The 23,134-nt window shown below is 42.9% G+C and overlaps 2 protein-coding genes across 4 annotated transcripts in view; one reads left to right on the top strand and one right to left on the bottom strand.

Moving 5' to 3' along the window:
• atad3 (ATPase family AAA domain containing 3) overlaps positions 1–6,286 on the bottom strand; it is a 64,324-nt gene extending 58,038 nt beyond the window's left edge. The window contains exons 1-5 of the mRNA XM_072478242.1: positions 6,033–6,286; positions 5,713–5,789; positions 4,609–4,710; positions 3,713–3,772; positions 202–271 (exon numbers count right to left, since the gene is read on the bottom strand). Coding sequence (XP_072334343.1) covers positions 202–271; positions 3,713–3,772; positions 4,609–4,710; positions 5,713–5,789; positions 6,033–6,240 — 517 coding nt within the window. The 5' untranslated portion in view covers positions 6,241–6,286. The remainder of the gene's footprint in view (positions 1–201; positions 272–3,712; positions 3,773–4,608; positions 4,711–5,712; positions 5,790–6,032) is intronic.
• Positions 5,542–22,688, top strand: LOC140392705 (uncharacterized). Of its 3 annotated transcripts, none has more exons than XM_072478244.1 (5): positions 5,542–5,606; positions 9,017–9,141; positions 13,146–14,055; positions 18,978–19,151; positions 20,799–22,688. In XM_072478244.1, exons 2-5 carry the CDS (start codon positions 9,123–9,125, stop codon positions 20,962–20,964), a joined length of 1,269 nt encoding a protein of 422 aa, XP_072334345.1. In that variant the 5' UTR covers positions 5,542–5,606; positions 9,017–9,122; the 3' UTR covers positions 20,965–22,688. The 3 variants fall into 3 exon arrangements, with proteins under 3 accessions (XP_072334345.1, XP_072334344.1, XP_072334346.1); XM_072478243.1 differs by lacking the exon at positions 5,542–5,606 and adding an exon at positions 6,490–6,574; XM_072478245.1 differs by lacking the exons at positions 5,542–5,606; positions 9,017–9,141 and adding an exon at positions 6,496–6,574.
• The last annotated feature ends 446 nt before the right edge of the window (positions 22,689–23,134 follow it).

The raw sequence follows: 23,134 nt of genomic DNA, 5'->3' as shown, positions 1-23,134 counted from the left end.
GGTCTCAGCTCATTTATCTCCAAACACCCCAATCCTCTTTAATGGACCCGGTCACTTAGGATTTGCTTCAGCTCATTGCACCAGACACTCAATTTACAAAGCAGCAACCGATTCAAGATTAATTTAAATTTTAAACAAAAAAGTTTAACTTTTTAATGTTATATTAAACCAGACATTAAATTATTTACCAAGGACATTTACCTTTCCGCATAGATTCTTGTTTCAAAACAGATTCTTCTTGTTTCCTCAAGTTATCCTCATTCAACAGTTGCTAAAGAAAACAAGGAATAATCACAATTTGAAACAATGATGCTTATTTCTGCATCAATTAGTCACTTCATTTACTGTGTGGAGCATTGAGACATTTCAGCTTGCAACTATAATGTATTGCTAATATATAATTTGACCATTCATGATAGATACCTGGCCTTCCTCATGCATATTAAGATGGGTAAAATATATATTTTTAAAATTTATTCTTGGGAATGTGGCACGGCCAGCATTTATCGGCCATCCCTAGTTGTCCTGATTTCAGCAGCTTGAGAGCAATTCACATTTTAACATGATCATTGCAATCCAATTGATCTAGTGTCACACTTTCTGCTCCATTCCTCAAACTTATCTTAATTCTGAACCGTGCAGCCGTTTGCCGATTTCAGTGCTGCACCGTACTCAGCTGACTCGTAGAGTACTTGGTTGCAGTCCCAGGCGTGCATCGCAGGAACCTGTTCAGAGTGAAAGAGAAGTGTTGGGAGCCTCCTCTGCAGGCAGAAGTCAGTACTGCAGCACATGACATGCTACTCACTGCTCATTTGGCAGAACTCTAGTTTGGAGTCAGGTTACGGGTTGAAGACCCACCTCCAAGAGACTTGAGCATAAAAAGCTAGCTTGCTGCTTCAGTGCAGTCCTGCAATCGGCAGAGGTGTCGAATTTGTGGTGTGAAATTGAAATGAAAGCTTTGTCTGCTGAATGGAATAGATCTGACAGCACTATCTTGAACCGCAAAGTTCAGGCCCATATTTATTACTCAATCAACATCACCAAAACAGATCTGATGATTATTTAATTGCAAATTGTGGGATCTTGCTGTGTGCATACTGTCTGCCATTTCTTACATTACATGTGATTATAATTCAAATGGTACTTCATTGGCTGTAAAGCACCTTGTGAAAGGTACTATATAAATATAGGTCTTCCTTTTAACGTTGTACATTCTACAAAGCAAGACTTTACAAGTTGACTGATTGCAGCACGCTGGTGGCTCAGTGGCCGCCTGCCCTGACCAGCCCTAGCTGTGCTATGCCACACAAAGATCACAACTATACCACCATGTGCAACTCTGAGCCACAAGAGGCCAGGAAGATTCCATTCTTGACCGGTGTTTAGTTATCTGAATTCAACAGGAACAGGAGTCAGACACTACAATCAACAACTTGTGTGTGTGTGTGTGTGTGTGTGTGTGTGTGTGTGTGTGTGTGGGGGGGGGGGGGGGGGGGGGGGAGATCAAACAGGTTTTTATTTGTAAAAATATAGCCCACCTAGAGTCAGGAGCGTCAGATGGAGAGGAGAACATGCACCGTAGAATGATACAGTAATGGCCATTTACCCTTCATTGGAATTATCCAATTAGTCCCATTCCTGTACTCCTTCCCCAAAGCCTTGCAGATTTCCCCTTTCAATTATTTAACAAATACTCATCTGAAAGCTAGTTCCAAACAGGTTCTACTGCCCTTCAAGATAGGGCATTTCAAATAACAAGTTGCTGTGTAAAACAAAACGTTTCCCTGTGTTGCCTCTGGCTCTTCTGCCAAAGACCTCATAGGTGTGACTCTTGTTATTAACCTTTCTGCCAGTAAGTCTCTTATGTACCCTCTTAAAACCCATTCACCATTTTGAACACCTCTATCAAATCTCGTCTTAACCTTTGCTGCACTAAGGAGAACAACTCCAGCTTCTCCAGTCCCTCATCACCAGCACCATTTTAGTAAATCTCTTGTGCACCCTCTACCAAAGACTTGACTCCCTTTTTTGAGGTCTGTTACCCAATAACCCAGCAGAGGTCCAACCAGTGTTTCACAGGGATTTAGCCTCGTCCCCTCACTTTTGCACTTTATGCCTCTATTAATGCAATCACACATCCCACTCACCCTCTCAACTTATCCTGCCATTGTCAAACATTTCTGAACACAGTTATCATTTAATTTATATGGCCTCTCAATTCCCTCACCCTCAAAATGTGCATCACTTCAGCTTTCCTGAAATTAAATTTCATCTGTCATGTGTTTGCCTATTTCTCCAGTCTGTCTATGGTCCCTAAAGTCTGTTACAATCCTCATTATTTACATTTCTGGGTTTTGCACCACCTGCAAAATTTGAAATCGTGTTTTGTATACCGAAGTCCAGATCATTAGAAGAGCTGTGGTTCTAATTACAGAGAACTGGGGCGCAATACAATATAGCTCCTTCTGGTCTGAAAAACAAGTGTTCAACACTACTCTCTGCTTTCTCCCGCTTTACCAATTTTGTATCCATGACCATCCCTTTTATCCCATGGACTTTAATTTTGTTAATAAGCCTATAATGTGGTAGTTTACTAAACGTCCTTTAAAAGTCCACATACTCATGTCACTGTCTCCATAAGCCCTCTCTATTAGTTCAAAGAACTTGATGATGTTAGTCAAACATGATCTGCTTTTAACAAATCTGCACTGACTTTCTCCTACTGTCAATTAATTGTGTCCTGGATTATTGTCTCTAAACTATGGGCAGCACGTTAGCATTGTGGATAGCACAATTGCCTCACAGCTCCAGGGTCCCAGGTTCTATTCCGGCTTGGGTCACTGTCTGTGCGGAGTCTGCACATCCTCCCCGTGTGTGCGTGGGTTTCCTCCGGGTGCTCCGGTTTCCTCCCACAGTCCAAAGATGTGCAGGTTAGGTGGATTGGGCATGATAAATTGCCCTTAGTGTCCAAAATTGCCCTTAGTGTTGGGTGGGGTTACTGGGTTATGGGGATAGGGTGGAGGTGTCGACCTTGGGTGGGGTGCTCTTTCCAAGAGCCGGTGCAGACTCGATGGGCCGAATGGCCTCCTTCTGCACTGTAAATTAGATGAAACTCTCCCATACACAAACATCAGCAAACTGGCTTGCAGTTGCTGGGTTTATCCCTTCCCTCTTTGTTAAACAAGAGTGTTGTATTTGCAATTCTCTCATCTCCTGGTGCCATCCCATATCCAAAGAACGTTGGAACACTGAAGAGGCTCTGGCCATATCTTCCTTCTTTACATCCCTCTGTAAACTAGGATGTAACCTATCTGGATCAAGAGGCTTTTGTTTTTTAAGGGCTTCCATCTTTTAAGTATAACCTCTATTTATTTTTATGCTGTCCAATATCATTACTGCCTTCTGCTTTACTGCTACCTTGCAGCAGCTTCTTGTTTGGTACAAAATGCCCATTTAGTTCCTCATCCGTGCTTTTTGCCCTCATTTGATCTCTAATTATTCCCACCCTTCCTCCAACTATCATTTTACTATTGCATGTCTATAAAAGACTTCTGCGTTCCCTTCGATGTAAGCCACTACTCACTCTTGATTCTATATTCAGAAAGAACAAAAGGTTTCAGAGGTTTGTCTACACCTCCAGGCCATTGGAAAGAAAACCACCAATTCTTCTGTCACCATGCAACAAAACTGTCCAAAGCTCCATGGTACTTACCTGCTGGCGGAGTTGATCATCATACCGTTGTCTTGCTAGTTTGTCCTGATACTGAGCTCGCTGCAAAACAAAGGTGCCAAAATTAGTGAGCGAATTTGAAACTTTACCAATTTCTGACAGTTACAGGAACAGCCTATCATAGAAAGGTTGGATCAATATCAAGATAAATCCCTGGGCAGCACTGTGATGCAGTGTTTAGCACTTCTGCCTCACGCATCAAGGACTCGGGTTCGATCCCGGCTCACTGTCCGTGTGCAGTTTGTACATTCTCTCAGTGTCTGTGCGGGTCTCACCCCCACAACCCAAAAAAGTGCAGGATAGGTGAACTGGTCATGCTAAATTGCCCCCTCTTTGGAAAAAAGAATTGGGTACTCTAAATTTATTTTTAAATAGTTAAATCCCAATCCGATGGAAGTGATCATATCACCAGGGGATTAGGCCATTTGATAACATCCACTATTTAGTTTGAACTCCTAAATTTAAAGCTTGATCTTTATATCCAGAGGAATATCAAATGTCAATTACATGGGCACAGAATTTTGCTGCCACCATATTACAGCCAGTGACAAAATGATCCCACAAGTTTATCTTCTCCCTTTCAAGTTCACATCATGCATTTGCCTAAGCGCAGGGAATGATGAGACTGCTCCCAGACAGTGATATAATCTGCTCCCGGTTTTCTCTGAATTGTGTCTTTACTCTTATCAAGGCGCCAAGCACCAATGATCCAGGGTGCCTGCCTTCTGAACCCCAGGCTTGCTGAGGGATACCCAACCTGCCTCCACTTGGAATAGAAAAAATCAGTAACTCATAGGCACAAGCTGCAGTCCATTCATTTTAGGCATCCAATCGCAGGATTCCATGGAAAAATTACTATTATTGGTGCAAAAACTTACTGCCTGGTGCTGCCTTGTTTCTTCAGCCAACGTTTTCCGCTTCTCTTCTCCCTGTACTTTGATCTGGTCGCTTTTTAGTTGCTCCACGGCAGCTTCATATTCCTGCAGACAGAAACACATCAAATCCAATCAGTCAGTCAGTCACTGGACCAATCCAAGGACAGATCTGGGGACATCAGATTGGAAACCACTAAGATTTTAGAAATATATAAAAATTAAACATTCTGCAAATTACACATACAATTGCAGAAATCTAGTGGACAAGAGGTGCAAGACCGTTTTTTAAAACTCAAATCACTCTTTTCTAAAACACACGAGTCATTCACGAGCACAAGGCAACAAAGTTATTCTAAACATTAAGAATACTTCAGATAAACCATCAAATATCAGGCCTTCACACCATAGGTGGAAGTTAGCCTTCGGAAAGCAGGCAGCATAATCAAAGAACCCTCTTTACTCACTCTTCCCAACATCTTCCAAGGGGCAGGAAATACAAAAATCCGAGAACACACACAAACAGATTCAAAAACAAGCTTCTTCCCCGCTGTTACCAGACTTCTAAACGACCCTCTTTTGGACTGACCTGATTAATACTACACTGTATGCTTCACCCGATGCCGGTGTCCATATATTTACATTGTGGAACTTGTGTTGCCCTTTTATTTTTATTTTCATGTACTAAATGATCTGTTTGAGCTGCTCGCAGTAAAATACTTTTCACTGTATCCCGGTACACGTGACAATAAACAAACAAACAAAAGACCAATGATGACTTTAACATTTAAAACTCTGCTTATGAACAGCTCCATTTGTACCTGAAGCTAGTCAGGGTAAACTACATATCACCAATTAAATCAACTCAAAACTGCTGTATCTCTGAAATAACAAAGTCAAAGTCCACACTAGAGACCAAAATGCACTGGTCAGTCACAGGTAAATTAATAGCTCTGCCGCGTCAGCTCTCCCTCCAATGGAACTTCTGAAACTGCAACCAAACAGTAAGATGGGGCCCTGGGTTAGGGTGCTCTTTCGGAGGGTCGGTCTAGTCTCAATGGGCCAAACGATCTACTTCTACACTGTAGGTACTCTATGATTCTTCCATACCTTGATGCGGCCTTGGTGTTCCATTTGGACTGTTTGCTCCTGTAATCGAGAGAGATCCAGCGCATCCTTGGCGTAGCCTGTGTCAAAGAAAGGAAATATAGTTGGAAGTTAGCGAAGACATTCGTGGCTAGAATATATAAAAATATAAACCCGCCCTCTGTGGCATGGCTGTTCCGATCCAGGGGGCCAGGCTGAAGGTCACAGGCCGTCTCTCCCCCCCAAAAAAATCATTCAAAGGGATGAATGAAGCAACTGCCAGGACTCAGGGTCGAGTCAGCCCCTGGTCTATGTCGAATGTCCACTGAGCCCAGGACACTCACGGGAGGAGTCCAGATCCCGGGCCGCCTTGGCCGCGCGCTCCAGGCCGGTCGGGTCGAAGTTGCTCCATTTGTCTTTGTTCCGGTCGCGATCGGAGCCATCGCCCCCGCTGCCGCCAGGTGGTAAGGCGGGAGGCGTGGGCAGTAAGGGCGAGCCCGTGTCGCCAGAGCCCTGCTGGCTCCCCTTGTTCAAGCCGAAGATCCAGGACATGGCGGCGCCTCCACACGCGCGCGGTGACCTCCACAGCCCCTGCGCCGGCGTGGCCCCCTGACCCCGCTTCTGATTGGCCAAGAAGCTGAGCCGTCCGAGGCGCCGATTGGTCGACGAGCGGCGCTGCCGCCATTGGTCGAGGTGCCGGGCGATACCAAGAACCGATTGGTCCGCGTCAGTAAAGCTTGCGCTCTGATTGATCTCCCGCGGAAGTCAGAGGTCACCTGGGGCGGGTGGGCGGGGCTGGGTGTTCGGAGCCGGCTCCTGCTCTGGCGGCCATGGCGCTCAGCTCCGATCCGGAGTTCGTCCTACACGGGCTCAGGAGCCCGCTGAGGTAGGTAGGAGTTGGCGTCCAGGCCTCACTTCGGTGATGGTAATTAGCCCAGAATGACGGCTCCCGGGCTGGAGTGGTTGTAAACCGTACCGAAGGGCCGTTGCTGGGGCGGTTGCTATGGACGCCGAGGCGGCAGCACGGCAGCTGTGAGACTGTTTAAATATCCCTGAGAGGGAGGCTCATTCCCCCTTACTATTAATTATGTGGTTTATCCTTCCGTGGATACTCTCACGTTTACTTTCCTTGGAAGCGGATGTAAACGGTTAAAGAGTAAAATAAAACGTTAGCGGGTTTTAAACAGCATTTGTAGTTAGAATAAAATGTTAGCAGAGTTTATCATACAATCTATGCAGAAGGAGGGCATTCGGCCCATCACATCTGCGCCGACCCTCTGAAAGAGCACCCCACTGCCCCGACCTATCTCCGTAACCCTGTAACACCAGATGACCTTTTGGACACCTAGGAGCAATTTAGCATAGCCAACTCACCTTCACATCTTTGGACTGTGGGAGGAAACTGGAGCATCCGGAGGAAACCCACGAAAATAGAAACTTACAAGATAATGAATGGCTTAGATAGGGTGGACGTAGAGAAGGTGTTTCCATTAATAGGGGAGACTAGGACCCAGGGGCACAGCCTTAGAATAAAAGGGAGTCACTTTAGAACAGAGATGAGGAGAAATTTCTTCAGCCAGAGAGTGGTGGGTCTGTGGAATTCATTGCCGGTGGAGGCCGGGACGTTGAGTGTCTTTAAGACAGAAGTTGATAAATTCTTGATTTCTCGAGGAATTAAGGGCTATGGAGAGAGAGCGGGTAAATGGAGTTGAAATCAGCCATGATTGAATGGTGGAGTGGACTCGATGGGCCGAATTGCCTTACTTCCGCTCCTATGTCTTATGGTCTAAGACACGGGCAGAACGTGCAAACCTCACACAGTCACCCAAAGGCTGGAATCGAACGTGTCCCTTGCTCTGTGAGGCAGCAGTTCTAACCACTGTGCCATCATGTGGCCCTGTGCCACCGTTTAAAAGGTGTTTCTGGTTAAAATAAAGCGTTAGTGGGGTTTAAATGGTGTTTCTGCTTAAAATAAAACATTAGTGGAGTTTAAGCAGGGTTTCTGGTTAAAATAAAATGTTAGTGGGTTTTAAATGATATTATGGTTAAAATAAAGTATTAGCTGGTTTCTGCTTAGTGTGGATGTAATGGTTAAGGTTTATGATGGTCTCTGGTCCTGAAGTCTGTTCTATAGTCTCTGCACTGTACTAACTCGCCAACGGTTACCTCTATTACCAAGAAAGAGAAAAGTGCCAAGGTCACTGATGTACTCTCACCCATGTGTTCTCCCTAGACACACATTGTCATGACTTTAATTTGATTTTGTTGGTTGTTGGATCACATTTTCTAATTTCCTGCCTAGTATCTCCTTGTGGGAACATTATCATCACAAGAACTACAATAGTTCAAGGAGAAGACCTGCCATTGCCTTCTCTGGACAACAAGAGGACAATAAATGTGATCTTACCAGTATTACCCACATAGTGGGGAAAAATATATTTCAAATAGCCAATTGTTTTACAGGGTGGGCTCTCAAATAGCCAGCAACTGCACATGCTCAGCATTTATGGACCAGTTTGGATTTTGCTCATTGCTGGGATGTTTAGACAGGCCATTTGAACACGAGTAGCTACCTCTGACTCCTAAGTTAGAAATTAGAACAAGAAGCACAAGCAATACACAATAAATCAGTCAGTATTTGGAAGAGAAAGGACATTATGTGGAGCAAAATTTGGCAATTAAAATGACAAGGTAGGTGAGACACGTTACAGCGTCGACAATGAAATCAAGAGGTCAAACAGACTTAATATTCATGCTGATCTGTAATTTTCTTTGTGGAAAAATGGACATTATGATGGAATATGATTCCTAAAACCGTTTCAAAGTCAGAGTTATTGTTCCTGGGTTTAAAAAATTGAGTTTCTTTATTGAAAACCAATCTAAAACAAAGAATTTAATTAATTTAATTCTCCAAAACACTTTTTAAAAATGAATTCCTGAATCCAGCAATGACAGGTGATGAAATGAAATTTTAGTTGTGTAAACTTTAGTTCAGCAATTAAAACTTCCCTCCAGAGACTTGTTCGAGGTTGGTGCATCAGTGTCAAGTCTTGACCATTTTTGGATGAGGCATTAAACTGGGGCTTCTATCTGCCCTTTTGTACAGACATAAAGGATCGAAAAACTGAAGTGAAATTCTGAATGTTCTCAACAAAATGTACCTCTCCGCTATTGGTGGAAACTCGCTGAATGCAAATTTTCCTCTCGAACAATTGCTGCTTCACGGATGCTGCCAGACCTGCTGAATTCTCCCAGTATTTTCTGTTATTTTTTGAGCATCTGTGATATTTTGCTTTTGTTGTAGCGGATATATTTGTTTCATTTTCAGAAAGAAACCAAATAGTTATCTTACAAGCTCCCAAAGGACATTCACTACTCACCAACAAATACCAAGAGACCTATCAGCAATATGGAGCAGCTCAGCAAAGACTTCCATGGATGAAGAACTGAAGGGTACGATGTTACAGTACAAGAAATTAAGCTTGGTCGTCAGTAATTTGCACAAGATTGGATCAGGCCTTAAGAATGCTGATGGAGTGATTGTTTTGGGGTTCGCAAAATAGCTTCTGTGCTACTAATGGAGAGGGAGCATATGAAATAGGAGAAGGAGTAGGCCATTTGCTTTTTGAGCCTGCTCCACTATTCCATACAATCATGACTGATCTTCCACCATAAATTCACCTTCCCGTATGATCCCCCATACCCTTAGTATCTAAAAATCTTATCAATCACTCACTGTCTTGAATAGATTCATTGACTAAGCATCCACAGTCCTCTGGGATAAAGAATTTAAAAGAACAGAAATAACTTTAAGTGGGCACACAGTGAACAATAAGAAAGCTTCCCTGTCACCATTTTGCATATCGGGGAGATGGTGGCCTGATGGTAATGTCACTGGGCTAGTGTTAGTAATCTAGAGGCCCAGGCTAATGCTCTGGGGACATGCATTCAAACCTCACCACAGTAGATGGTGGAATTTAAATTCAGTCAATAAATCTGACATTGAAAGCTAGTCCCAGTAACGGTCACCATGACGGCCATCGATTATTGTTTTTAAAAATTCTCTGGTTCACTGATGTCCTTTAGGGAAGGAAATCTGCCATTATTACCTGGTGTGGCCTCCGTGTGATTCCAGACCACATATGTGGTTGGCTCTTAAGAGCCCTCTGTAATGGCCTAGCAAGTAACTCAGTTCAAGGGCAATTGGGGATGGGCAGCAAGTTGTGGCCCTGCCAGTAATGCCCACACCCCATGAAGGAATAAAGAAAAATACCAGATATTTTGCACAGCACTCCTACACTAACCTCACTGGTTAAGAAGCCAAGTCCTGAAAAATCTACAGCATCTCATCACAGGTGTGATAGTACTCATTTTTTCAGTGACATCCATTTATACTGATCTCCAGAACCTCTTGCAACAGTACTGGCAAGTCTGCAATTAGGGTGGTTCATTTTTTCACCCTGGTCTTACTGCAGACAGTTCTGTTCCTCAATATCACTCCAGCTTTAATATTTCTTAATTCCCTTTGACACAAAGTAATGTACCATTTGCTTCATGGACTGTGCTTCACGACCACAGAGAACCCGCATGTAGAAGGGGCAGCACGTTAGCATAGTGGTTAGCACAATTGCTTCACAGCTCCAGGGTCCCAGGTTCGATTCCGGCTTGGGTCACTGTCTGTGCGGAGTCTGCATATCCTCCCCGTGTGTGCGTGGGTTTCCTCCGGGTGCTCCGGTTTCCTCCCACAGTCCAAAGATGTGCAGGTTAGGTGGATTGGCTATGATAAATTGCCCTTCGTGTCCAAAAAGGGGGGGTGGGGTTACTGGGTTACGGGGATAGGGTGGAGGTGTTGACCTTGGGTAGGGTGCTCTTTCCAAGAGCCGGTGCAGGCTCGATGTGCCGAATGGCCTCCTTCTGCACTGTAAATTCTATATTTAGCAGGTAATGAGGAAGGTGATGCGACCATCAATTCACATGAGACGAAGAGTTGAAGTGAACAGTGGTTTTAATCAGCTAGATCTGTGCCTGCCTGCGACTGTTCTGTACTGAGTGCCGCCTACAGGCTGCAGATCTACATACCTCCCCCGAGGGGGCGGAGCCATAGGCGGAGCCCACAAGGGCATCAACATAATACAATACAATGTAATGTAATACAATGGTGAATGGTAGCAGTAATACATTCACCACAGAAGGCAAATGGAATTTTGGCCTTTAAAGCTAAAGGAATAGAGTATAAAGGTAGGGGGAAGTGTTTCTGCAACTGTACAAGGCATTGGTGAGACTGCACCTGGAGTACTGTGTACAGTTTTGGTCCTCTTATTTGAAGGGGGATGTAGTTGCATTAGTTCTAGTTCAGAAGAGGTTTACTGATTGATTCCAGAGATGAGGAGTTTGTCTTATGAAGAGAGATCGAGCAGTTTAGACCTATGCTCTCTCGAATTTAGAAGAATGAGGGGGGATCAAATTGAGGTATATAAGATGATAAAAGGTATTGACAAAGTAGTGTGGATGTTTCCTCTTGTGGAGAAATCTAGAACGAGAGGTCATAGTTTCAGGATAAGAGGTAGCAGATTTTAAACTGAGTTGAGGAGAAATTACTTCCCTCAAAAGAGTCACAAATCTGTGGAATTCACTACCCCAGACTGCAGGTAATGCTGAAACATTGAGTAAATTTGAGGAGATAGACAGATTTTTAATTAGTAATTGTTGAAGGTTTATGCAGAATGAGTGGGAAAGTGGAGTTGAAGCCGAGTTCAGATCAACCAGGATTATATTGAATGGCGGAGTAGGCTCGAGGGGCTGAATTACCTACTCCTTGTTCTTATGTTGTAATATTATTGCAGAAGCATTGGTATTGTATTAGCATGACGACAGCTCAAAGTGCAACAGGTACACACAACACCCCTGCATCCATTTTGCAGGGACAGTATTTATCAGCTGCCTGTTAATACTAGGTTTTGTGTGTGAATGATTTGGGATTCTTGACCTGGATGATTGATCTTAATCTGCTTCTGCCACTGAAAGAGGGAACATTATATTCCTAGACAGAACAGCGAACAGCTCTCATTAGGGGGAGATTACTCTTAAAGCTCTGACATAGCTAAACAGCTTTCTGTTATTTTCTGGTGGGGATTCCCCAGGTAAGTCGCTCATACTAAACCGTTACTCTTTCAGGGTGGATACTTGTCTCTTACAACTTTTCCGAATGAGCTTCTAGGAATTTAAACTTACTCAATGTAACACACACACTTTATATTTTAGTGGGGTTTTATTATAAACATTTTAAAATATAAAACCGATTTACAGAGTGTACAAAATGTAAGTCTATTACCAGACTGTCATTTCTAAAAGAGAAATATACTTAAACATGGATATCCATAAGTATTTCTTACTGCAAAACTTTTAACAGAGTAAGAAAGCCAACTTACAAAGTCCAGAATGACTTGTTTGACAAAACAGGCAGGAACAAAACCTTTGCACCCTCTTTACAAAACAGAAGAGTGAGTGCTCTGTCATTTGAATCAGTGTCTTTTTATACTTTTTTTAAAATCACCTGTCTTAGAGACGGCTATTCTTATCTAGATTTATATATTTTTTCTTAAGGATGATGATACCCTGGCATCTTTTTAACTTTGAAGGGACTAGTCTGCAGTAGCTATTTTTAAATATGCCTATTCATAGTTGTAGGATCTTTATTTTTTAATGGATGGTGACCTTCACGGGACCTGTTATCTGTGTTTAATTGCAATTCCGGTGTGAATAAATCTCGAAATATGGTCAGAATAATGATCGTTCGCGCACCATGTTATCTCTGTGGGCCACTTTAGTGAGCTTTTACGAATAATCTTAGGAAGAATTTATGTTTAGCAACTCTATATCCAGGAGTATCGTTTATTCTTTGTTACGTTTGTTGTTTGGGGTACTTTGAACTATTAAGTCTTTTTCATAATTCTATTTGTTACATTTCTATCCCAACGGGTATTAGGGACTCTGAATGATCATTACATGATACAGGTTTCATTTATACTATTTTGACTTCATATGGTTCTGTGGTCATTGTGATGTTCATCACATGTGATGATTCTGTTAAATAATGCAGAATTAAAACTGCTTTAAAGAATGAGGCCCAATTGTTTAGATGTGCTCTGCAACATTAACATTAGCAAATCACTGTTGTGTAGCACCAAATGATGGAGCTGTCATGTCCCACTGAGTAATCACAGACATTTCAATACATGGTGAGGCCATTTATCCTCTGTATCAGAGATATCTTATCTACTTCGATTTCTCTGCCCTTTCATTATAATCTAATTTATTCCTTGAAATGTTTATATAATTCCCTGTTAAATGTCATGTGTTGGAGCATCCTGTCCGGACGTGAACCAAATTATTTTCATTTAGTTTTTGATGTTGATTTTGTGTTATTTACCTGTTGTTATTTGTATCTTTTAAATTAGAGATGCTTGTGTCTGGCAGCAGGAAAGACAGTCCCAGCATTGATGAGTTGGAACAAAGTTTAAGTGAACTGAAGGTACAGGTAAAAGGCCTGACTGAGACTCTGAACCCTGAATTATTGACACAGTACAAGAAGACAGGAGAGTCAGAGAGCATCTTTAGATCCAGTGGCAAAAGCGGTGACTGGCTAGCCTCAACTGATGGGACATTGCTTGAGGAGGATCTTGGTGGACAAGCAACAAATCCTGATGAATCGGATTGGTTTTTGAGGCCGAGGCATTTAGTGCAGCCACTGGGCAGATATCCAGCGCCTGGAGACCATGGTGTTCCTGTTCGCTCCATGTCACCAATTGATCGAGTGTTGGATCTCACTGGGAGCGAGCTCTCCAGCAGAAATTACGGACGTTCCGCCATCTCGCCTGTGGACATTGCCTACAGAGAAAGCTTTCCGCTTAGGATGGGTGCACCGCATGTAATTGGAGTGAAGGCGCTTCTTCCTCCTCAGATTCCTGTCCGACCACAATCCCCTGAAAGAGCCAGATCATCATTCCTCCAAGACCGATCTCAAACTCTCAGACGCCTGAGAAGCATCCGATCACGATCTCTGTCTCCAGCTTCTAAAAGAAGCCGTTGGCAGCAGTCCCGCTCCCAATCTCCCAAACCAGTGTGGAGACCAAGTTCTGCTAAAGTAAATGCATGTGGGAAGCCCCCTCCACCCATTAACAGGCAGAGGTCAGGAAGCAAGAAGATGACTTCCAACAGACTCATCAGATCATATTCCTATAGACCAGGCGTGTTCAACTCGAGCTCCCAACTTGTGCCCAGTCAGAGCCTGGATGACAACTTGTGGACTACGTACAGTTGTGCAGCTCCAGCTGTGTCATCTCTTTCATCTCAGGAAATCAGTGAAAGGTAGTCTTCCTCCAGCAGTCTGTGCCATATTGCTGCAAACATGGTTGTAGTAATTGCATATTATTAGTGATTTCAGGAGCTAATGCTAAATGAACAAACAATCAAAAGCCCACAGTCCCAGCTCTGACCCTCCGAAATGATAGCTAGGATCTCTTTCGGGATAAACTGAAGTTTCAGTTTGAAGCTAGGTTATAATCCATTTCACTGCCTGAGGTATCCATGTTTCAATTGTTGATACCTTCATCACTGCTCCACAACTAAGGAGTGTAAAGAAATACAGATTTGGGAAAGGTTCTGGGGCAATCTATCCAGTTCCAAAGAACAAAGAAAAATTACAGCACAATAACAAGCCCTTCAGCCCTCCAAGCCTGCGCTGATCCAGATCCTTTATCTAAAACTGTCGCCTATTTTCTAAGGATCTGTATCCCTCTGCTACCTGCCCATTCATGTATCTGTCGAGATACATCTTAAATGACGCTATCGTGCCCGCCTCTACCACCTCCACCAGCAATGCGTTCCAGGCACCCACCACCCTCTGCGTAAAGAACTTTCCACGCATATCTCCCTTAACCTTTTCCCCTCTCACCTTGAACTCGTGACCCTGAGTAATTGAGTCCCCCACTCTGGGGGAAAAAGCTTCTTGCTATCCACCCTGTCTATACCTCTCATGATTTTGTAGACCTCAATGAGGTCCTCCCTCAACCTCCGTCTTTCTAATTAAAATAATCCTAATCGACTCAACCTCTCTTCATAGCTAGCGCCCTCCATACCAGGCAACTTCCTGGTGAACCTCCTCTGCACCTTCTCCAAAGCATCCACATCCTTTTGGTAATGTGGCGACCAGAACTGTACGCAGTATTCCAAATGTGGCGGAATCAAAGTCTTATACAGCTGTAACATGACCTGCCAACTCTTGTACTCAATGCCCCTTCCGATGAAGGAAAGCATGTCGTATGCCTTCTTGACCACTCTATCGACCTGCGCAGCCACCTTCAGGGTACAATGGACCTGAACACCCAGATCTCTCTGTACATCAATTTTCCCCAGGCCTTTTCCATTGACCGTACAGTGCGCTCTTGAATTGGATCTTCCAAAATGCACCACCTCGCATTTGCCCGGATTGAACTCCATCTGCCATTTCTCCGCCCAACTCTCCAATCTATCTATATTCTGCTGTATTCTCTGACAGTCCCTTTCACTATCTGCTACTCCACCAATCTTAGTGTCATCTGCAAACTTGCTAATCAGACCACCTATACCTTCCTCCAGATCATTTATGTATATTACAAACAACAGTGGTCCCAGCACGGATCCCTGTGGAACACCACTGGTCACAGTTCTCCATTTTGAGAAATTCCCTTCCACTACTACTCTCTGTCTCCTGTTGCCAAGCCAGTTCTTTATCCATCTAGCTAGTACACCCTGAACCCCATGAGACTTCATTTTCTCCATCAGCCTACCATGGGGAACCTTATCAAATGCCTTACTGAAGTCCATGTATATGACATCTACAGCCCTTCCCTCATCAATCAACTTTGTCACTTCCTCAAAGAATTCTATTAAGTTGGTAAGACACGACCTTTCCTGCATAAAATCATGTTGCCTATCACTGAAAGCCCATTTTCTTCCAAATGGGAATAGATCCTATCCCTCAGTATCTTCTCCAGCAGCTTCCCTACCACTGATGTCAGGCTCACCGTCTATAATTATCTGAATTATCCCTGCTACCCTTCTTAAACAAGGGGACAACATTAGCAATTCTCCAATCCTCCGGTACCTCACACGTGTCCAAGGATACTGCAAAGATATCTGTTAAGGCCCCAGCTATTTCCTCTCTCACTTCCCTCAGTAACCTGGGATAGATCCCATCCGGACCTGGGGACTTGTCCACCTTAATGCCTTTTAGAATACCCAACACATCCTCCCTCCCTGCCGACTTGACCTAGAGTAATCAAACATCTCTCCCTAACCTCAACATCCGTCATGTCCCTCTCGGTGAATACCGATGCAAAGTACACATTAAGAATCTCACCCATTTTCTCTGACTCCACGCATAACTTTCCTCCTTTGTCCTTGAGTGGACCAACCCTTTCTCTAGTTACCTTCTTGCTTCTTATATATGAATAAAAGGCTTTGGGATTTTCCTTAACCCTGTTTGCTAAAGGTATTTCATGACCCCTTTTAGTCCTCTTGATTCCTCGTTTCAGATTGGTCCTACATTCCTGATATTCTTCCAAAGCTTCATCTGTCTTCAATCGCCTAGACCTTATGTATGCTTCCTTTTTCCTCTTAGCTAGTCTCACAATTTCACCTGTCATCCATGGTTCCCTAATCTTGCCATTTCTATCCCTCATTTTCACAGGGACATGTCTGTCCTGGGCTCTAATCAACCTCTCTTTAAAAGCCTCCCACATATCAAATGTGGATTTACCTTCAAACAGCTGTTCCCAATCCACATTCCCCAGCTCCTGCCGAATTTTGGTATAGTTGGCCTTCCCCCAATTTAGCACTTTTCCTTTAGGACCACTCTCGTCTTTGTCCATGAGTATTCTAAAACTTACGGAATTATGATCACTATTCCCAAAGTAATCCCCGACTGAAACTTCAACCATCTGGCCGAGCTCAACACCAGGTCCAGTATGGCCCCTTCCCGAGTTGGACTATTTACATACTGCTCTAGAAAACCCTCCTGGATGCTCCTTACAAATTCTGCTCCATCTAGACCTCTGACACTAAGTGTATCCCAGTCAAATGTTGGGAAAATTAAAATCTCCTATCACCACCACCCTGTTGCTCCTACATCTTTCTACATATTCCAAAAATGAATATCTCTCGTATGCCAAATACCTTAAATATCTGTTCAATTCTCCCTTACCATTTTTCATTTTCTATTTGCTTCCATGGTCTCCCTAGGTAGTCCAATCTACATCTTTTACATCCTTTGTTTACATGATGTTGTTAAAACTGTATACTTTTCCCCATCTAATTTGAGACTGTGAGAGTTAAGTGATCTTTAACACTTCATTGGTGCTTAATTTATTTTTTCCCTTAAGAATCTTGATTAACATCTCACCTGAACCATCACTTATCCACAGTAAGAAATCGTGCTTTCTTCAGCCTCTTCCCAAAGCTTAAGCTAACTATCAGATTCATTGCCCTCTTCTGTGTTGCCTCCAATGCATGGGTGTCCCTGTAATAGAGTGACCCGAATAGTGTACAGCACTCCATGGGTGGCTGTGCCAATGTTTTGCATAGATTCACCTCCGGCAATTTGTGCTTTATTTCCTTAGCTACTCATCCTACGACAACTATGTTGTATCTTTTAGTGAACTATCCATCAGTACTCTCCAATCCCTTTTCTATTGTTCTAACTTCCTCTTTCCCCCAAGTTGATAATACCTGCAAACGTTAACACAGTTTTGTTTCTGAAACATTTTATGTGCAGCTCCAACACTGATCGCTGTGGTACCCAGTTACCTTTGATAACCCATCACTATTTGCAAACACCCTTTGTTTTAATTTGTTTAGCCAATTTTCAGTCTTCACTGCAGAAACCTGCCTCCTAGTCAATGCCTTCCTATCCCATGGACCAATTGTTGGTATAGCAAGGTACCAAAAGTATTGATGAATTAAAATGTATTCAATTTGCATTTCCATAGAATTTGCATTTCTAAGGCCTGTCACTTCCTCAAAGAATTCCAGTGAGTTTGAAAGGCAATATTCTCTTACTCCTGCCCATATCCTTTAGTCTTTCCCTGCAATCACTCCATCTGAATTCCACTTTCAGTTTTCCAGCAAGTCTTCATGTTCTTCAGTCACTCATGATTAGCCAATACATTTCGAAGTGTTATCTGATGTCATCACTTTTGCCCCCCCTGATAGTTTCCCTAATATTGGCATGAGGCTAGCTGGTCTGATGCCAGCATTTTCCCTTTATAAATAGGGGTAGCTTCCTGTCCCCCACATTTTGTACAGTTCTTATTTCCAAATAACTTTTTGAAAATTATGCTTAATACCTAGGATCTTTCCTAAGAAGACTCCTTCGGTTTTCTTGGGCACAAAACCAAATGGGCAGAGTGACTTGATCCAGCTTACCATTTTAATACTATTGCATTTTAGTATTTCCACCTTTCACTTCCTGCCCTTCCTCTTGTGACCCCTGCCCCTTCCCAAAGCAGTGTTACTGCAGCACCTTTCCCTTTGTATTCCGCACCTGCCGCTCTGGTAGGTGTATGATTTCTTCTTGTAGCACTACTGCGACACCAAGCTACTCTTGTTTCTCCTCCTCCCGCCTCCAAATGCACTGAGGCCGATTGTAGTACCCTGACATCAGCTAATTTGGTACAGGTTAGGGATTCAACACACAACCTTTTCTAGCTTATGTGTTAAATTTTCACTGGCTTTTTAACCCACTGAGCTTCAGTGAGCCACCCAATTTGTTTCTGTCGACAAAATTACATGCAAAAAAGGGGGGTAGTCCATTTGTAGCTGGTCATCTAATATTTAGTGTTCTAATCTCTTCTATTTTGCCTTCACATCATATTTTAACTTGAGCCTAAAATCACAAAATTATGCAATCTGCAGCAAATCTTAATTTAAATCAAAGTAAAAAGTGAAAATGGCTGATTAGCCATACTGAATAGTTTAACCTTTTGAAATCGCCCAGCGATGGGTGCTGTGACAAGTTTAACAAGAACAGCTCAAAATAAATGGCCAAGAAGGCAAATCCTTCTGGGTGAAACTTTTTTCTTCGAAAAGCTGATTACATTTCAAGAGATTACTTTTGGTGAAGTAAAAAAATAGTAAAGAAGAGAAGCAAATAATATTCCGTGATTCCAGGACATAGTACCGACTGAGGAAAGATGTATTTTGTGACGGAAGCGCTGTGTGTGTATCAGCTACCTTTGTCTGCTCTCCTGTAGGTTCCTGCAGTCGCTGGCAGATGGCGATGTCAGACAATCATTGGTGGAAATGTCTCCGTACCAACAAGAACTCTCTCATCTGAGGCTGCAACGCCTCCATGTAGAGGAAGAGTTACTCCTGGAGCTAAAACGGCAACAAGAACTGGAGAGAATCCGGGGCCCACAGCCCAAGTGGTAAGTGAGGAATGTGACAGACCTAAAGCAGTTCTGAATTGTTTTGGCCTGATCGTGGTCCCTTTCAAATTAGGCACAATACAGGAGATTTTAAAGAGCCCACTGTTCCCTGCTGTTGCTTATTGAGGACTGGAGAGAGGTTTTGTGCAGGCTTAGTACTCCTAAAATGCTGAAACATCACACTTTAGGAAGAATGTCAAGGTTTAAAAAGTGATGCAAAAGAGATCAGGATACCAGGGATAGGAGTACTTCTGTGATGTGGAGAGATTGGGAGATGCTGGAGTCTCCTTCCAGAAGAAAAAGTTAAGGTTTGACAGAGGTGTTCAAAATCATGAATGGTCAAATGGAGTAAATAGAGAGAAGCCATTTCTAGTGGCAGAAGGGGCAGCGACCAGAGCACACAATTCAGGTGTTTGGTAAAAGAACCAGAGGTGACATGAGGAAACATTGTTTTTGCACAGCAAGTTGTGATCTGGAATGCACTGCCTGAAATGGTGATGAAAACAGATTTGATAATAACATTCAAAATGTTATTGGATAAATATGTGAAGGGAAAATAAAGCTATGGGGATGAGCAGGGGAGTGGGGTTAATTGAATAGTTGTACCACAGACATGATGGGCTGAATGGTCCCTTCTTGTGTTGTATCGTTCTCTGATCACCAGGCTGGTGCCGACATTGCCAAAGGCACAGAGTTAAATTTACCTAGTAAAGTGATCCAAGCTAGGGGAACCAAAAACTAGAATAAAAGAGGGTAGATAACACCCAAAAGATCAACAAGGCACTGCATATCCCAAGGGGACACTGCAGTTCACAGGCACCACCACCCTATTGAAGCCACTCTGCAGCACTTATTGAAGAACTGTGGCTATTCCTGCCGTGGTTCAAGGAGGCAGCATGTCACTACCTTTTCGAAAGAAATTACGAATGGGCAATAAAGAGATGCCCACATCTCATGAACACATAAAAAAAAAAAATACAGAATGTAAGCAACATGCTTGACTGCTGTCAGTATTCTACTCTACGAGGTCTGGTAAGCCAGAAGAACAAGGCATAATTCATTTTCACTATCACCACAAACCAAGGATTCGTGAATGTATAATTTATATACAGAACCATTAATCACAGGTACCTGTGACTAACTACAGTTTCTTATAAATCATCAGTGTCTGGTCTGAGTCCAGTCTGTTATAAATCACAAATTTCTAGGATTGATTACAATCTGAAAGGAATATTACTATGGTCTTGTTGCAGTTAGACAGTTTCTGTCATTCCTGGCAACAAAATCATGTGCTAGGTTCAACGCAACAAACTAGAATCAGCCACCAATTTCTTTCGAGGTCATCAAGTTCTACAAACAGAAATCATTAATAAAGAGAGAGACAATTTAACAAGTATAATTTAATCTGAATTTCAGACAATAGTTTAAAAATTACTTCACCTTTGGTACCATGATTTATGACAACACCTGAAGCTCACATTTAGGTTTCTGAAGTGCAATCTCTGGGGATCCAGTGATATTTTTATATTTGAGATAGGTCAAGGAAGTTTCTTGTGTCCAAATGGATCTGTAACATTTTGGGATCATTGTTCTGGGATCAGTTTGTTCTTGATGAATTGTGAGGAGATTGATTTTGCATCTTTTCAGGTATGAAATGAAAGGATCTCGCTTCCATTATGAAGCTCACAAGAACAATGAACTGCTACGAAACAGCAATGACTGGCAGTCTCTGTTCAACTATCGGGAAGATCTGGTCTCTGCGTCCAAGGACTTCACACCAAATGGCTGTCACAGAAACCCAGATTCTGCGTGATATTCAACAGTTCTTGGTTCGGCCAACATTCTGTCATCCAGGCATCGATGTAAAATGTCTTTAAAGGGCATCAGTGTGAAAGTGATGTAATATTACTCTGTGTAGTCCGGTCTCATTGAAACACTAGAGCACTATAAACAAAAGTGTTTGATCTCCACCAGGAATGAGTATTTCACCCTGGGTTGAATAATCCCAGCTGGAGTGAAGCAAGTTTAAGGAATATGCAGGTGTGCCCATAACTGTGGGGTGAGGTCAAGTTTAAGAAGTGATTTCTTAGATTTCTGGGCACATTTGTGAATTCCCTGCTTTCCAGTAGCACCAAAAAAGAAAAGCACCGATGGAACGGAGCTGCTGTCTGCAAATGTTAGCAATCTGAAAAGAGGCAGAATGTGAGTCATGGCTCTGCAGCTGCATCTCACATTGTGTAGCGTCCACTGTTAGATTGGTGGTATAGTCATTGCATCGCCAAAAAACACAGAATTTTAATGTAAAGAATTTGAATGATTTCTTGAAACTTCTCTTCTGGAGAGAAGAAGTTTGCTGTCTGATCCGGATTCATTTTTCCCAGGCTGCAAGTGCTTGTTTGGAAATGCAACTTCATGTGAAGATGCAAAATTTATAAATAGATTTGCAGGAATCATTCCAACTCTTTGTCAGGAAGTGAATGAGTTTGTAGCCTTGTCCTTTTAAAGTTGTTTACATGCTTCCTTTGTTTGTGATTGCGAGTACGTATGTATCCTGTGACACTGCATATGATGAATGGCTATTTGACCCATCTAAGCTCACTCAGGGACAAAGATGCTATAGCCCCATCCCTCATTCCCATCACAGCATCCAACTGTTCCATCAGCGATTGGTATTTGTTTACACTACCCCACCCAAATGTTCCTGACATAAGTTGTAATTTGCCTTCCATTAATTTAAACCTTCAACTCCTTGTGCTGCTGTCAAAACCTACAGTTCCTTGTTTAACTTTTTCTCATATTGCATAACTTATTGCATATTGCTTTAAGGTTACATCCTCAGTTACCTCCTTTCAAGGTTGAAAGGCTCATGGTAGCAGCACGGTATAATAGTGGTAAGCACAGTTGCTTCACAGCTCCAGGGTCCCAGGTTCGATTCCCGGCTTGGGTCACTGTCTGTGTGGAGTCTGCACGTTCTCCCCATGTCTGCGTGGGTTTCCTCCTGGTGCCCCGGTTTCCTCCCACAGTCCAAAGATGTGCGGGTTAGGTGGATTGGCCATGCTAAATTGCCCTTTGTGTCCAAAAAATAAGGTTAAGTGGGGTTACTGGGTTGCGGGGATAGGGTGGAGACGTGGGCTTGAGTCGGGTGCTCTTTCGAAGGGCCGGTGCAGACTCGATGGGCTGAATGGCCTCCTTCTGCCCTGTAAATTCTATGGAGCTCCAGCCTTTCCTTATAACTCCGTTTGTCTGACTCTATGGATCAGCCCAGTAGCTCTGCGTCACTTCCAATGCTTGACTATCTCCCCAGAGCCTTGGGGGCCAGATGTGGACTGCCTGGAGCACTGGCTCATTATGACTTCCTTTAATTTCTATTCTATTGTACACAATTCATTTAACCTTCCTTTTGTTTCATTGATTACTGCTTCACAGTGATTAAACACCTCAAGCAGCAGGTTCACTTGTACATCTAGACCTGTTTAAACTTCAACACCTCTATTTGGGTACCTCCGCTGCTCAACAAGGGGCTTTCTACAATCCATTTGGGATTTTCTACAATCCATTTGGGATGGCATGCCACCTTCAAGAAAGCAAAAGAGGTTAGTTAGGTAAAATCATCTCCTTTTGTACCTGTTGGTTGTTATTTATTAGATCATTACCAAGTAGACAAACTCCATGTTATTCCTGATAGCCGTATTTATTTTGTTAAGTTTTGATATAATGCTATCAGGACTGTAGTTGTCTGGCCCTGTTTTCTGCAAGAAAGTGTAGCCGAATGAGAAGATCATTGTATGGTGGGGCAGTCTCAAAGGGCCAAAAGACCTATTTCTCCTATTTCTTACACTTTTTAGTACATATCAAATGCTCAAGTTGATGAATCCGGCACTGCGGACATCACAGCCTCCCACTGATGTATTTACATTTAGTTACTATATTTTCTATACAACAATTTCAGCTTAGTGTTGGGGGGTTCTTGGGTACAATGACTG

This window comes from Scyliorhinus torazame, chromosome 16, assembly GCF_047496885.1.
Source record: "Scyliorhinus torazame isolate Kashiwa2021f chromosome 16, sScyTor2.1, whole genome shotgun sequence".
Lineage (NCBI taxonomy): Eukaryota > Metazoa > Chordata > Chondrichthyes > Carcharhiniformes > Scyliorhinidae > Scyliorhinus > Scyliorhinus torazame.
This window is presented reverse-complemented; position numbering and strand designations above follow the sequence as displayed.